The 12,091-nt window shown below is 40.5% G+C and overlaps 1 protein-coding gene and 1 pseudogene across 8 annotated transcripts in view; both read left to right on the top strand.

The window, feature by feature from the left end:
- BRCA2 (BRCA2 DNA repair associated) overlaps positions 1 to 12,091 on the top strand; it is a 90,692-nt gene that overhangs the window by 57,955 nt on the left and 20,646 nt on the right. For 6 of the 8 annotated variants that reach the window (XM_032150519.2, XM_032150518.3, XM_058437695.1 and 3 more), the window contains 4 exons: positions 2,399 to 2,520; positions 5,016 to 5,214; positions 5,449 to 5,612; positions 5,706 to 5,844. In XM_032150519.2, coding sequence (XP_032006410.1) covers positions 2,399 to 2,520; positions 5,016 to 5,214; positions 5,449 to 5,612; positions 5,706 to 5,844 — 624 coding nt within the window. Of the gene's footprint in view, positions 1 to 1,062; positions 1,127 to 2,398; positions 2,521 to 5,015; positions 5,215 to 5,448; positions 5,613 to 5,705; positions 5,845 to 12,091 lie in introns of those variants that run through there. The other 2 variants (XM_058437699.1, XM_058437700.1) reach the window with 2 other exon arrangements.
- On the top strand, positions 10,333 to 11,807 carry LOC116467096 (interferon-induced protein with tetratricopeptide repeats 1-like; annotated as a pseudogene).

Here is a 12,091-nt window from a genome sequence, read left to right as displayed (position 1 = left end):
GAATTCTTTCCCAGGAAATGGATTTTTCTTTTCTACTTCATGGTTAGGCTGCAGATTTTCCAAACTTTTATGCTCTGCTTCCCTTTTAAATATAAGTTCCAATTTCAAACCATCTCTTTGTGAACACGTATGACTGTGTGTTTCTAGAAAAAGCCACATCACACCTTGAACACTTTGCTGCTTAGAAATTTCTTCCACAGGATACCCTAAATCATCTCTCTGAAGTTCAACATTCCACGGATCTCTAACTCCGGGGCAAAATGCCACTAGTCTCTTTGCTCTAAAGCATAGCAAGAGTGACCTTTGCTCCAGTTCCCAATAAGATCCTCATCTCCATCTGAGACCACCTCAGGCTGGACTTCATTGTCCGTATCACTGTCAGAATTTTGGTCAAAACCATTCAACAAGTCTCTAGGGAGTTCCAGACTTTCCCACATCTTCCTGTCTTCTTCTGTGCCCTCTAAACTGTTCCAATCTCTGCCTGTTATCTAGTTCCAAAGTCACTTCCACATTTTCAGGTTATCACTACAGCAGTCCCCCACTCCTGGTAGCAATTCTCTGTATTAGTTCATCCTCATACTGCTATAAAAAATACCTGAGACTGGGTAATTTGTAAAGGAAAAAGGTTTAATTGATTCACAGTTCCACATGGCTGGGGAGGCCTCAGGAAACTTACAGTCATAGTGGAAGATGAAGGAGAAGCAAGTACCTTCTTCACAAGGTGGCAGGAAAGAGAGTACAGGGAGAACTCCCACTTTTAAGCCATCAGATCTCGTGAGAACTCCCTCACTATCATGGAACAGCATGGGAGAAACTGCCCCCGTGATCCAGTCACCTCCCAACAGGTCCATCCCTCAACATGTGAGGATTACCATTCAGGATGAGATTTGGGTGAGGACATAGAGCCAAATTGTATGAAGGTCCTCATCATTTAAGTTTTATTGTGACATTGCAGGAAGCTCCTCATCATTTAAGTTTTATTGTGACATTGCAGTAATTCAGTCACATCTTCAGGCTTTACTTCTAATTCTAGTTCTCTTGCTATTTCCACCACATATGCAGTTACTTCCTCCATTGAAGTCTTGAACCCCCCCAAGTCATCCATGAGGGTTGGAATCAACTTCTGGTAAACTTGTTAATGTTGATATTTTGACTTCCCATGAAACACTCATGTTCTTAATGGTATTTAGAATGGTGAATCCTTTCTGGAAGGTTTTCAATTCACTTTACCCATGTCTATCAGAGAAATCACTATGGCAGCTATTCTTTATAAGACATGTTTCTTTTTTTTTTTTTTTTTTTTTGAGATGGAGTTTCGCTCTTGTTGCCCAGGCTGGAGTGCAATGGTGCGATCTCGGCTCACAGCAACCTCTGCCTCCCAGGTTCAAGCGATTCTCCTGCCTCAGCCTCTGGAGTAGCTAGGATTACAGGCATGCGCCACCACGCCTGGCTAATTTTGTATTTTTAGTAGAGACGAAGTTTCACCATGTTGGTCAGGCTGGTCACGAACTCCAGACCTCAGGTGATCCACCCGCCTCGGCCTCCCAAAGTGCTGGGATTACAAGCGTAAGCCACCGCACCCAGCAAGACACGTTTCTTAAATAATAAGACTTGAAAGTTGAAATGACTCCATGATCCATGGGCCACAAAATGGATATCGTGTTAGGAGTCATGAAAATAACATTAATCACTCTATACATCTCTGTCAGAGCTCTGTGACAGAGACATGAAGTGAGCACACACTGTTGCAAAAATGGCACCAGTAGGCTTGCTCAACTTAGTTTCCACAAACCTTCAATTTGTGTTTTTAAAAAAATGCAGTATCTGTGAAACTCAATGAAGTGAAATACATTAAAACAAATATACCTATGCTTAACTCACATATTACTGTAATTAAACTCTGTATGACTTTTTTTTTTAACCATGAGTACACTAGTTTCAAAATTTCCTAGAAAACTTATAGCAGGCCAGGTGTCATGGATCACATCTGTAATCCCAACAGTTTGGGAGTCCAAGGTGGTGGATCACTTGAGGTCAGGAGTTTGAGACCAGCTTGGCCAATATGGTGAAACTCCGTCTCTACCAAAAATGCAAAAATTAGCCGAGCGTGTTGGATATGCCTCTAATCCCAGCTACTCGGGAGGCTGAGGCAGGAAAACCACTTGAACCTAGCAGACAGAGGTTGCAATGAGCCGAGATCACACCACTGCACTCCCAGCTTGGGTGACAGAGTGAGACCCTGTCTCAAAAAAAAAAAAAAGAAAAGAAAAAACTTTTAGCAGATATATAGTTTCTTATTTTTAAATCTCCCTTCTTTGGGTGTTTTATGCTTGGTTCTTTAGTTTTGGTTGCTTTTAAATTTACAGTTTAGTGCATTAATAATACTTTTTTTCCTTAGAAAACACAACAAAACCATATTTACCATCACGTGCACTAACAAGACAGCAAGTTCGTGCTCTGCAAGATGGTGCAGAGCTTTACGAAGCAGTGAAGAATGCAGCAGACCCAGCTTACCTTGAGGTGAGAGAGTAAGAGGACATATAATGAGGCTTGATGATTATTCAAGGTGAGAAGCTGTTTTAGACTCTCCGGCCATCACAGGAAGGAGTATGTTGAAATCCTGCATTTCTCAAAAGGGATGTGTACATTTCTGGGATTTTCAGTGATGTGCCAAACAAGTGTGGTGGTGTGTTTTCAACTATATACCAAGTAGCATTTTAGGTATTAATTAAATTTGGTTTAAAATGCAGGCAAAACTTGTTTTATTTTTGTCCCCTCTGTACTCTGAAGCAAAAAAGCTTTTTTATTTTTAAGATAAAACAAATATCTTCAAAGTAATGGCTTAGTTTCCATGTTCTTAGCTGTTTCTCAAGTCCTACCTGGAGTGTGCTTGATAATCCTCTACCCTAAGGGTACTTGGGTAGAAATGTTTCAGAAGCACCAAACTGTTAGAAGTAGCATAGGCTTTAGAATCGTGGCACTCTCATTTTATTAGCAGAGTAAATGAGAATAAAATGGCTGGCCAGGCGCGGTGGCTCACACCTGTAATCCCAGCACTTTGGGAGACCGAGGCGGAAGGATCACCTGAGGTCGGGAGTTCGTGACCAGCCTGGCCAACATGGTGAAACCCCGTCTCCACTAAAAATACAAAATTAGCCAGGCGTGGTGCACGTGCCTGTAATCCCAGCTGCTCGGGAGGCTGAGGCAGGAGAATCGCTTGAATCCAGGAGGCGGAGGTTGCAGTGAGCCAAGGTCATGCCATTGCACTCCAGTCTGGGCAACAAGAGCAAAACTCTGTCTCAAAAAAAAAAACTATTAGATGGGCATAAAATGTTGTTTTAGGATCAAATAAATAATCTATATAAAGATTCCATATAAATGTTAGTTACTATTATTAGAACATAATTTTATATATTAAGCTACCTCCTAAGTTTTTAGACAGGTAGAGATCTAAAAAAAATTCAAATTCTAAGATTAGTTTGTTAGGGAGGAAGGAGCAAATAGTTTACCAAAACTACTGGTTTTTAATTGATTAATTTCATTTACTTGATGACTTAACAAATCTTGTGAATATAGCCTTAAATTTCTTAAATAGTGGGACTACAAAATAAACAATATTTCATCAGTAATGTAGGCAGTGCTGTACTAAGTAGAATTCCCTCCTGTTCTGAAATGTTACGATTTGGGTTCTCCCTGTGAGAAGTGAGTCCAGTTTTAAAACCTGTGAGTATACTTACTGCAGGTCTGAAAATGAAGGCTTTATGATTCTTTCTTGAAAAATTATTTGCCTCTATCTTTTATAATATTATTTGTTGAAGCTTGTGCATTCTATGAATCATCATGAAGATAGCTTTAATTTCATCCACAAAATTTAACAATATTTTTTTGTCTGGACATAAGGAGGCAGAATAAGAGTTGGAGTAGGGCCTTGCCCAGCCACTCTGTAACTGGACAAGTGATGTATTTATTTCTTAGGACCTCATTTCCACCTTCTATCAAGGGAAAACCTAAGAGTAGGTTATCTTTAGGGTTCTAAGTGCCTATGAGTCTATGAGATTTGACTTTATTAAAGTTATCTTTGTAATTCTTTGAGGAGAACATAGGCATCCATTTTTAAAACAGTCCTGTTAGGATTTGTTTGCAGTAACAATGTTGAATGTTGGCCTTTTGAAATCAGGTTTTACAACAAAATTGTTTAAACACTGCCTGCATATTTAGAATCTCTATACCTCTATAAGATACAGAGATTGGATAGTCTCCGTTTTCAGTATAGATAGTCTCCCTTCCCAGTATAGATTAGGATATTAAGATGTATAATACCCTAAAGTGTAGCAGCAGTGTGGTATGTTACATGTCTAAATTCCATTTCCTATTTTATTTGTTTATTGATTTATCTGTTTATTTTTGTTACACTGGGTAAGATTCCCAAGAGGTACAAGTAGAAATTTGCTAAAGTGAGTAGGAGAGAAGTATAGAGGCTAATATAAAAGTATATTTAATACATATCTGTTTTAAATTGTATCTACTATTTCAAAGTTAATGGAATTATACTCCCGGGGCTAAGAATGAGGGTTCTAGAGCCAACCTCTACTTATGTCTCTTGTGCAAATTAGTTGTTCTCTTTGTGCCTCAGTTTTACCTACAACACAGAAACAGTGATATTACCTACCTCATGGATTGTTGTGAAGATTAAATGAATTAGTACATTTACTACACATAGATCTATTTCTCAAAATAATGAGCATTCAAATGTTAGCCATCTGTAATGTAGTTGGTGATGATTATGATTATTAGAGTACATTTATAATTGGAGGATCATTTTTGCCGTAGGGAAATAGAATTATTAATAGTTTGAGGCACCTGAGAATATTATGTGAGAAACTGTTCACATTAACCACACCCTTAAGATGAGCTCTAATTTTGTTGTATTTGTCCAGTTTAAAGCCATCCAGTTACAATAGATGGGACTTTTATGTTTTGATTGCTTTTTATTCCAATACCTTAAATGGTCACAGGGTTATTTCAGTGAAGAGCAGTTAAGAGCCTTGAATAATCACAGGCAAATGTTGAATGATAAGAAACAAGCTCAGATCCAGTTGGAAATCAGGAAGGCCATGGAATCTGCTGAACAAAAGGAACAAGGTTTATCAAGGGATGTCACAAACGTGTGGAAGTTGCGTATTGTAAGCTATTCAAAAAAAGAAAAAGATTCAGGTGAGTATGTAAATGCTTTGTTTTTATCAGTTTTATTAAGTTAAAAAATGACCTTACTAACAAAATGATTATAAATCCAGATAAAGTATAAAGTTAGTTTATATCAGAGAAGCAAAATCCACTACTAACGCCCACAAAGAGATAATATAAAAGAGGATCTGTATTTATTTTGAAACAAAAATTTAAATGATAATCACTTCTTCTATTGCCTCTTTCTCATCTTTCTCCAAACAGTTATACTGAGTATTTGGCGTCCATCATCAGATTTATATTCTCTGTTAACAGAAGGAAAGAGATACAGAATTTATCATCTTGCAACTTCAAAATCTAAAAGTAAATCTGAAAGAGCTAACATACAGTTAGCAGCGACAAAAAAAACTCAGTATCAACAACTACCGGTACAAACCTTTCATTGTAATTTTTCAGTTTTGATAAGTGCTTGTTAGTTTATGGAATCTCCACATACTGAATTTTTGTTTTGTTTTCTGTAGGTTTCAGATGAAATTTTATTTCAGGTTTACCAGCCACGGGAGCCCCTTCACTTCAGCAAATTTTTAGATCCAGACTTTCAGCCATCTTGTTCTGAGGTGGACCTAATAGGATTTGTCGTTTCTGTTGTGAAAAAAACAGGTAATGCACAATATATTTAATTTTTTTATTGATTCTTTTGAAAAACATTGTCTTTTAAAATCTCTTATGATTAGTTGGAGCTACCAGTTGGCAAATTTGCTAGCTAGCTAGTGATCTGAAAGTAAGCCTCTGAACCTCTGATTTTTAATGAAAAGAAACTCTATATTATTTCAGGGATAACAATTTACATCCTAGTCTGTGTACTTAATTTTATAGAAATTGTCCTTAATTTTATTTTCTGCAATTTATGTTTTCTTACTATTTCTAGTGTATGTATTTATCCCATTGTGATGTTATATTGGTGTCCTCAATTTATTTCTTTGGCAATACACTCTACTTTTCATTGTACAGGGCTATTTATTATCTCAGAGTCAAGCTTTTTTTTTTTTTTTTTTTGAGACGAAGTCTCACTCTGTTGCCCAGGCTGGAGTGTAATGGTGCCATCTCGGCCCACTGCAAGTTCCGCCTCCCAGGTTCACACCATTCTCCTGCCTCAGCCTCCCGAGTAGCTGGGACTACAGATGCCTGCCACCGAGCCCGGCCAATTTTTTTGTATTTTTAGTAGAGATGGGGTTTCACCGTGTTAGCCAGGATGGTCTCAATCTCCTGACCTCGTGATCAGCCTGCCTCGGCCTCCCAAAGTGCTGGGATTACAGGCATGAGCCACCGCGCCCGGCCAGAGTCAAGCTTTTATTGAATATATGGTCTTACTAAGTTCAATAGCATGAATCTGTTGTGAAGAATTCAAGAATTTTCTTCTGTTTGTTGAGTTTTGTTTTCTTAGGAGTTTTGCTCTTTCTCTTTTGCTGTGCTCTTTTCTCCTTATTTTTTAAACGTGTTTGTGTTTGGTGAGTTATGTTTCAGTGCTTTGTGGGTTTTTCTTTGACTATATTATATTAGTAAGCCACATTGTTCCCATGCCATTTTATTTCATCTTGGTCACATTTGGGTAACTCGTTTCACACATTTTATTGTTATTATAGAAGGTGGATAACTTTTGTTCATTTAATTCATCAATTTTTATTTAATGACTGTTATGTGCTAGACAGTGTTTTAAGTGCTGCGTACATAGCAATTAACAAAACAGATAAGAATCCCTACCCTCATAAAGCTTACATTATGAGGTTGGGGGAGCGAGATTACAAACAAAGAAATAAGTAACATACATGTGTATAGTTTTTTTAGTGCTCAGAAAAAAAATTAAGTGAGTTGGGGGGTAATGTCAGAGAAGAGAGAGGGATGTAATTTTAGATTGAGAGGTGAGGAGAGAGACCTCTCTGGAAAGCTGACATTTGAGTGAAACTTGAAGGAATTGAGGGAGTGAGGTGAGGCATGTGGCCATCTGGAGAAGAGCTTTCCAGGCAATTACAAAGGCCGCAGTGCAGCAGGATCAATGCCTAGTGTGCTGTTAAGCATTGGCAGAGACCAGAGAGTGAGAAGTAACAGCCAGGGACAGAGGCAGTGAAGAGCCAGGTCGTGTGGGGGTCCTTGTGTGGACTGTAACTTCCTGTGATGACAGGAAGTCACAGGAAGATTCCAGGTAGAGGGACACAGTTTGACAGGTTTTCACAGGGTCATTCAGACTGCTGTGTTGAGAATAGACTGTAGGGGGCGCAAGAGTACAAACAAGCCATTTGGAGGCTCTTTCAAGCACTTAGGCAAAAGATGAAGATGAACCAAACAAAAGCAATGGCAGTGGTGAGAAGCAGTCAGATGCTTGTTGTATTTTGAAGGTAGGGGACAGTGCAGGATGGTCTGAGCATTGGGAAGAATGGAATTGCCACTTAGAAGGAAAGACTGCAAGAAAAGCAAGTATGTGGGGAAGTTCAGGAGCTCAGTTTTAGACAGTTAAGTTTTAGATGCTTATTAGGCATCTAAATAGAAACGTCTCCTTGATGGTTACATAGGAATCTGTTCAGAGGAATGGCTGGACATGAATTTGGGAGTCTTTACTACAAATTTTTTTGTATTTTTAGTAGAGACAGGGTTTCACCATGTTAGCCAGAATGGTCTCGATCTCCTGACCTCGTGATCCACCCGCCTTGGCCTCCCAAAGTGCTGGGATTACAGGCATGAGCCACTGCGCCCGGCCAGTCATACAGGGGACATTTAAAGCCTTGAGACTGGATGAAGTCACTGTGGGCATGGGAGTAGATAGAGAAGGGAAGAGATCCAAGACCTGATTGAAGCCTTTTATACTTAGAAGCAGGGAAATATAAATATAAATATAGGAGTCAGTAAAAGAAACAGAGGAATGGCCAGAGAGATTGGAGGAATACTGGAGAGAGTGAGGTATGCTGGCTGAAAGCCAAGAGAAAAAAAGAATTGTCGAGTAGTGAGAGTGATTAAGTCTGCCAAGTGCTATTTCATAGAATTGATAATGAAGTGAGGACCAAGAATTGATCATTGGCTTTGACACCATGGAGGAGCACTTTCAGTGGACTGAAGTGGGCCAGAGGAAATGGAGGGAAAGGAGGAATGATAGTGAATATAGGCATTTCAAAGATTTTTGCTTTAAGAGAAGAAGAGAAATGAATCAGTAGCCAGAAGGGGAATCAGGATCAAGAGAACATTTGCTTTTTCAGATGAAAGTGCTAATAGCATACTGATGAGATACTGTATGCTGATGAGAAAGATCCAATAAAGAAGGTAAAATGCAAGATGGAAGCAAAACAGGAACAGCTGTGGGGCACTGTTCTCAGATACTGTGTGGTATGGTATCCAGAGGCTCTGTTGAGATTGGCCTTAGCTAGCAGGAGAGACTGTTCATCTGTAATCACAGGTACAGATACCAGTGGAAGAGTTGATATACAAGAGGAAACTTGTGGCAGACCTCTTTTGATTGCTCTGTTTCCTCACTGAAACAAGGCACAAAATCATCAGCTGAGAGTCAGAATGAAGAAAAGGGGGCCGGGTGCGGTGGCTCACGCCTGTAATGGCAGCACTTTGGGAGGCCAAGGTGGGTGGATCACGAGGTCAGGAGATCGAGACCATCCTGGCTAACACGGTGAAACACCGTCTCTACTAAAAATACAAAAAATTAGCCGGGCCTGGTGGCGGGTGCCTGTAGTCTCAGCTACTCCGGAGGCAGAGGCAGGAGAATGGTGTGAACCTGGAAGGCGGAGCTTGCAGTGAGCCGAGATCGTGCCACTGCACTCCAGACTGGGAGACTCCGTCTCAAAAAAGAAAAAAGAAAAAGGAAAGGGTGTTGAAGGTTTGAGAGAAGAGGAAAGGCATGAAATCATTATCTAAGAAAGTCGTAGAGTAAAAGGACTAAGTAAACACATCATGACTGCCAGGGCCCACTGGAGGTTTAATGTTCATGAATATATTGTTGTTGTGTGATATTTTTTCAGCCGTGTTCAGCTCTGATGGTGTGGGCATGAAGTAGTTGGAAAGTAGAAATTAAGCAGGTCTGTAGTTTAGCTGGGTAAGTAATGCAAAGCAAGAAGGGCAAAGAATTTGGGGGTATATGCAAAAGGAGGATTTAAATAATTGACCTTGGACACAATGCAGAGCAAAGAAGAGACATTAGAAGAGTGTGGATCAATGAACAGGAGATAAGAAAAGCTGATTGTAGGTCCCGGTGGGTTTGAGTTAGGGTTTTAGAGGGAGTGAACTGGGCAGATCAAAGGTAGGTGGTTGAAGAAGGAGGTACTTTAAATTGAGATTCTGGGGGAAATGGAGTTATTGGAAATAAAAGTCTTGGGTATGTCCATTGGAGTTACCAATGGAAAATAGAGGACATGATCATTTAAGAAGAAAACAAGGAACTTGGGAGCAACAGAGTATTGGAAGGATTGCCTGTGAGGATACTGAAATTTCCAGGAAACAAGACCATCGTGATGACAGAATGACAGTGAGTTATGAGTTAAAATCTTCAAGGAATGAAAGGCAATGAGTGAGCCGGGGTCAATGGATGCCTGTACCAAGGAACAGTAATGAATGACAGAGTCTGATAACAGGAGGTTCAAAACTAAGTGTTTTTAGAGTGGGAGGAGCAGCAGTGAAGCATGAGGAAGACATCTGCCTCATCTCAGCCTCCAGTAGCACAAGGTCTGCAGGGGCAACTGTGCAGGCAGACGAGAACCAGGTTTGTTGCAAAAAGATGGCAATGAGAGCACCTGCAGGAAAGGGTGAGGGTAGTAGAGATCTTACTGAGTTCCAGAGGCCCCAGTGAAAGGATTCGAGGAGATGAAGAGGTAGGAGGAGATGGTGCCCAGAAAGGCCACATCCAAAGCCTGGAAACAGAATCCAGGGAATTTGGGACGACTGAGAGCCTGTGCTGCCTTTTTTAAATGTTAATTTTTGTGTGTATATAGCAGGTGTATATATTTATGGGAGAGCCTGTGCTTGTTATGGGGACTGACACGAGATTAGCTCTTGGCCCCAAGGCAAGGTGTGTGGGAGAAGAAAAAGTGAGGAGGCCTAGATGTCAGAGGAGTCCGGCTAAACCACTGCAGAACTGCTGCCTAATTCACAGCAACCATGAGTAAAAATGCTGATGATCATCAGGTCAAGGATAGTCTGGAGCAGTTAAGATGTCACTTTACATGGGAGGTATCAATTAAAGATGATGAAATGCCTGATTTGGAAAACAGAGTCTTGGACCAGATTGGGTTTCTAGACACTAAATACAGTGTGGGAATACACAATACACAACCTACTAGCCTATGTGAAACACCCGAAAGGCCAGAATGAGGAAGTGCTGGAGAACTTGAAAGAAGCTGACGACTTAATCCAGAAAGAACATGCCAATCAGTTAGATGTGAGAAGCCTGGTAACCTGGGGCAACTTTGCCTGGGTGTATTACCACATGGGCAGACTGGCAGAAACCCAGACTTACCTGGACAAGGTAGAGAACATTTGCAAGAAGTTTTCAAATCCTTTCTGTTATAGAATGGAATGTCCAGAGATGGACTGTGAGGAAGAACGGGCCTTGCTGAAATGTGGAGGAAAGAATTATGAACAGGCCAAGGCCTGCTTTGAAAAGGATCTGGCAGTGGATGCTGATAACCCTGAACTCAACACTGGGTATGCCATCACCGCCTATCGCCTGGATGGCTTTAAATTAGCAACAGCGGATCACAAGTCATTTTCTTTGCCTACCCTAAGGCAGGCTGTCAGGCTAAATGTAGATGATGGATATAGTAAGGTTCTCCTTGCCCTGAAGCTTTGGGATGAAGGACAGGAAACTGAAGGAGAAAAGTACTTTGAAGCAGCTTGGCCAATATGTCCACGCAGACCTTCGACTTTGGATATGCAGACCTTTGTCTTTGGATATGTCTTTGGATATGTCTTCTCTTCTTACTGAAGAGAAGGCTTTGTGGATGAAGCTCTTGAGCTCTTAAAAACCTCCTTGCAGGCAACTCCCACTTCTGCCTTCCTGCATCACCATATAGGGCTTTGTGACAGGACACAAAATATCCAAATGAAGGAAGCTACCAACAGGCAGCCTAGAGGGCAGAACAGAAAAGGTAGACAAAATGATGAGATCAGCTGTATTTCATCTTGAATCTGCTGTGGAACAAAAGCCCACATTTGAGGTTGCCTATATAGACCTGGCAGGAATGTATATAGAAGCAGGCAATCACAGAAAAGCTGAAGACACTTTTCAAAAAGTGTTATGCATGAAACCAGTGGTAGAAGAAATAATGCAAGACATTTATTTGCACTATGGTAGATTTCAGGAATTTCAAAAGAAATCTGATGTCAGTGCAATTAACCATTATTTAAAAGCAATAAGAATAGAAAAGGCATAATTTTCAAGGGATAAAAGTGTCAATTCTTTGGAGAAACTGGTTTTAAGGAAACTTCAGAGAAATGCATTAGTCCTGGAAAGCTTAAGCCTCCTTAGGTTTCTGTACAAATTGAAAGGAAACATGAATGAAGCTCTAGAGTACTGTGAGTGGGCCCTGAGACTGGCTGCTGAGTTTTAGAACTCTGTGGGACAAGGTCCTTAGGCACTCAAATATTGACCACTTTCATATTTCATTTGATTTTTTGTTAACATGTACTAATCAAGGCTGAGGTGAGTGGATCACCTGAGGTCGGGAGTTCAAAAGCAGCCTGGCCAATGTGGCGAAACCCCTTCTCTACTAAAAATACAAAAATTAGCCAGGTGTGGTGGCACACACCTGTAATCCCAGCTACTCAAGAGGCTGAGGCAGGAGAATCGCTTGAACCTGGGAAGCAGAAGTTGCAGTGAACTGAGATCGCACCACTGCACTCCAGCCTGGGCCACAGA

Source organism: Hylobates moloch, unplaced genomic scaffold, assembly GCF_009828535.3.
Source record: "Hylobates moloch isolate HMO894 unplaced genomic scaffold, HMol_V3 SCAFFOLD_4, whole genome shotgun sequence".
Lineage (NCBI taxonomy): Eukaryota > Metazoa > Chordata > Mammalia > Primates > Hylobatidae > Hylobates > Hylobates moloch.
This window is presented reverse-complemented; position numbering and strand designations above follow the sequence as displayed.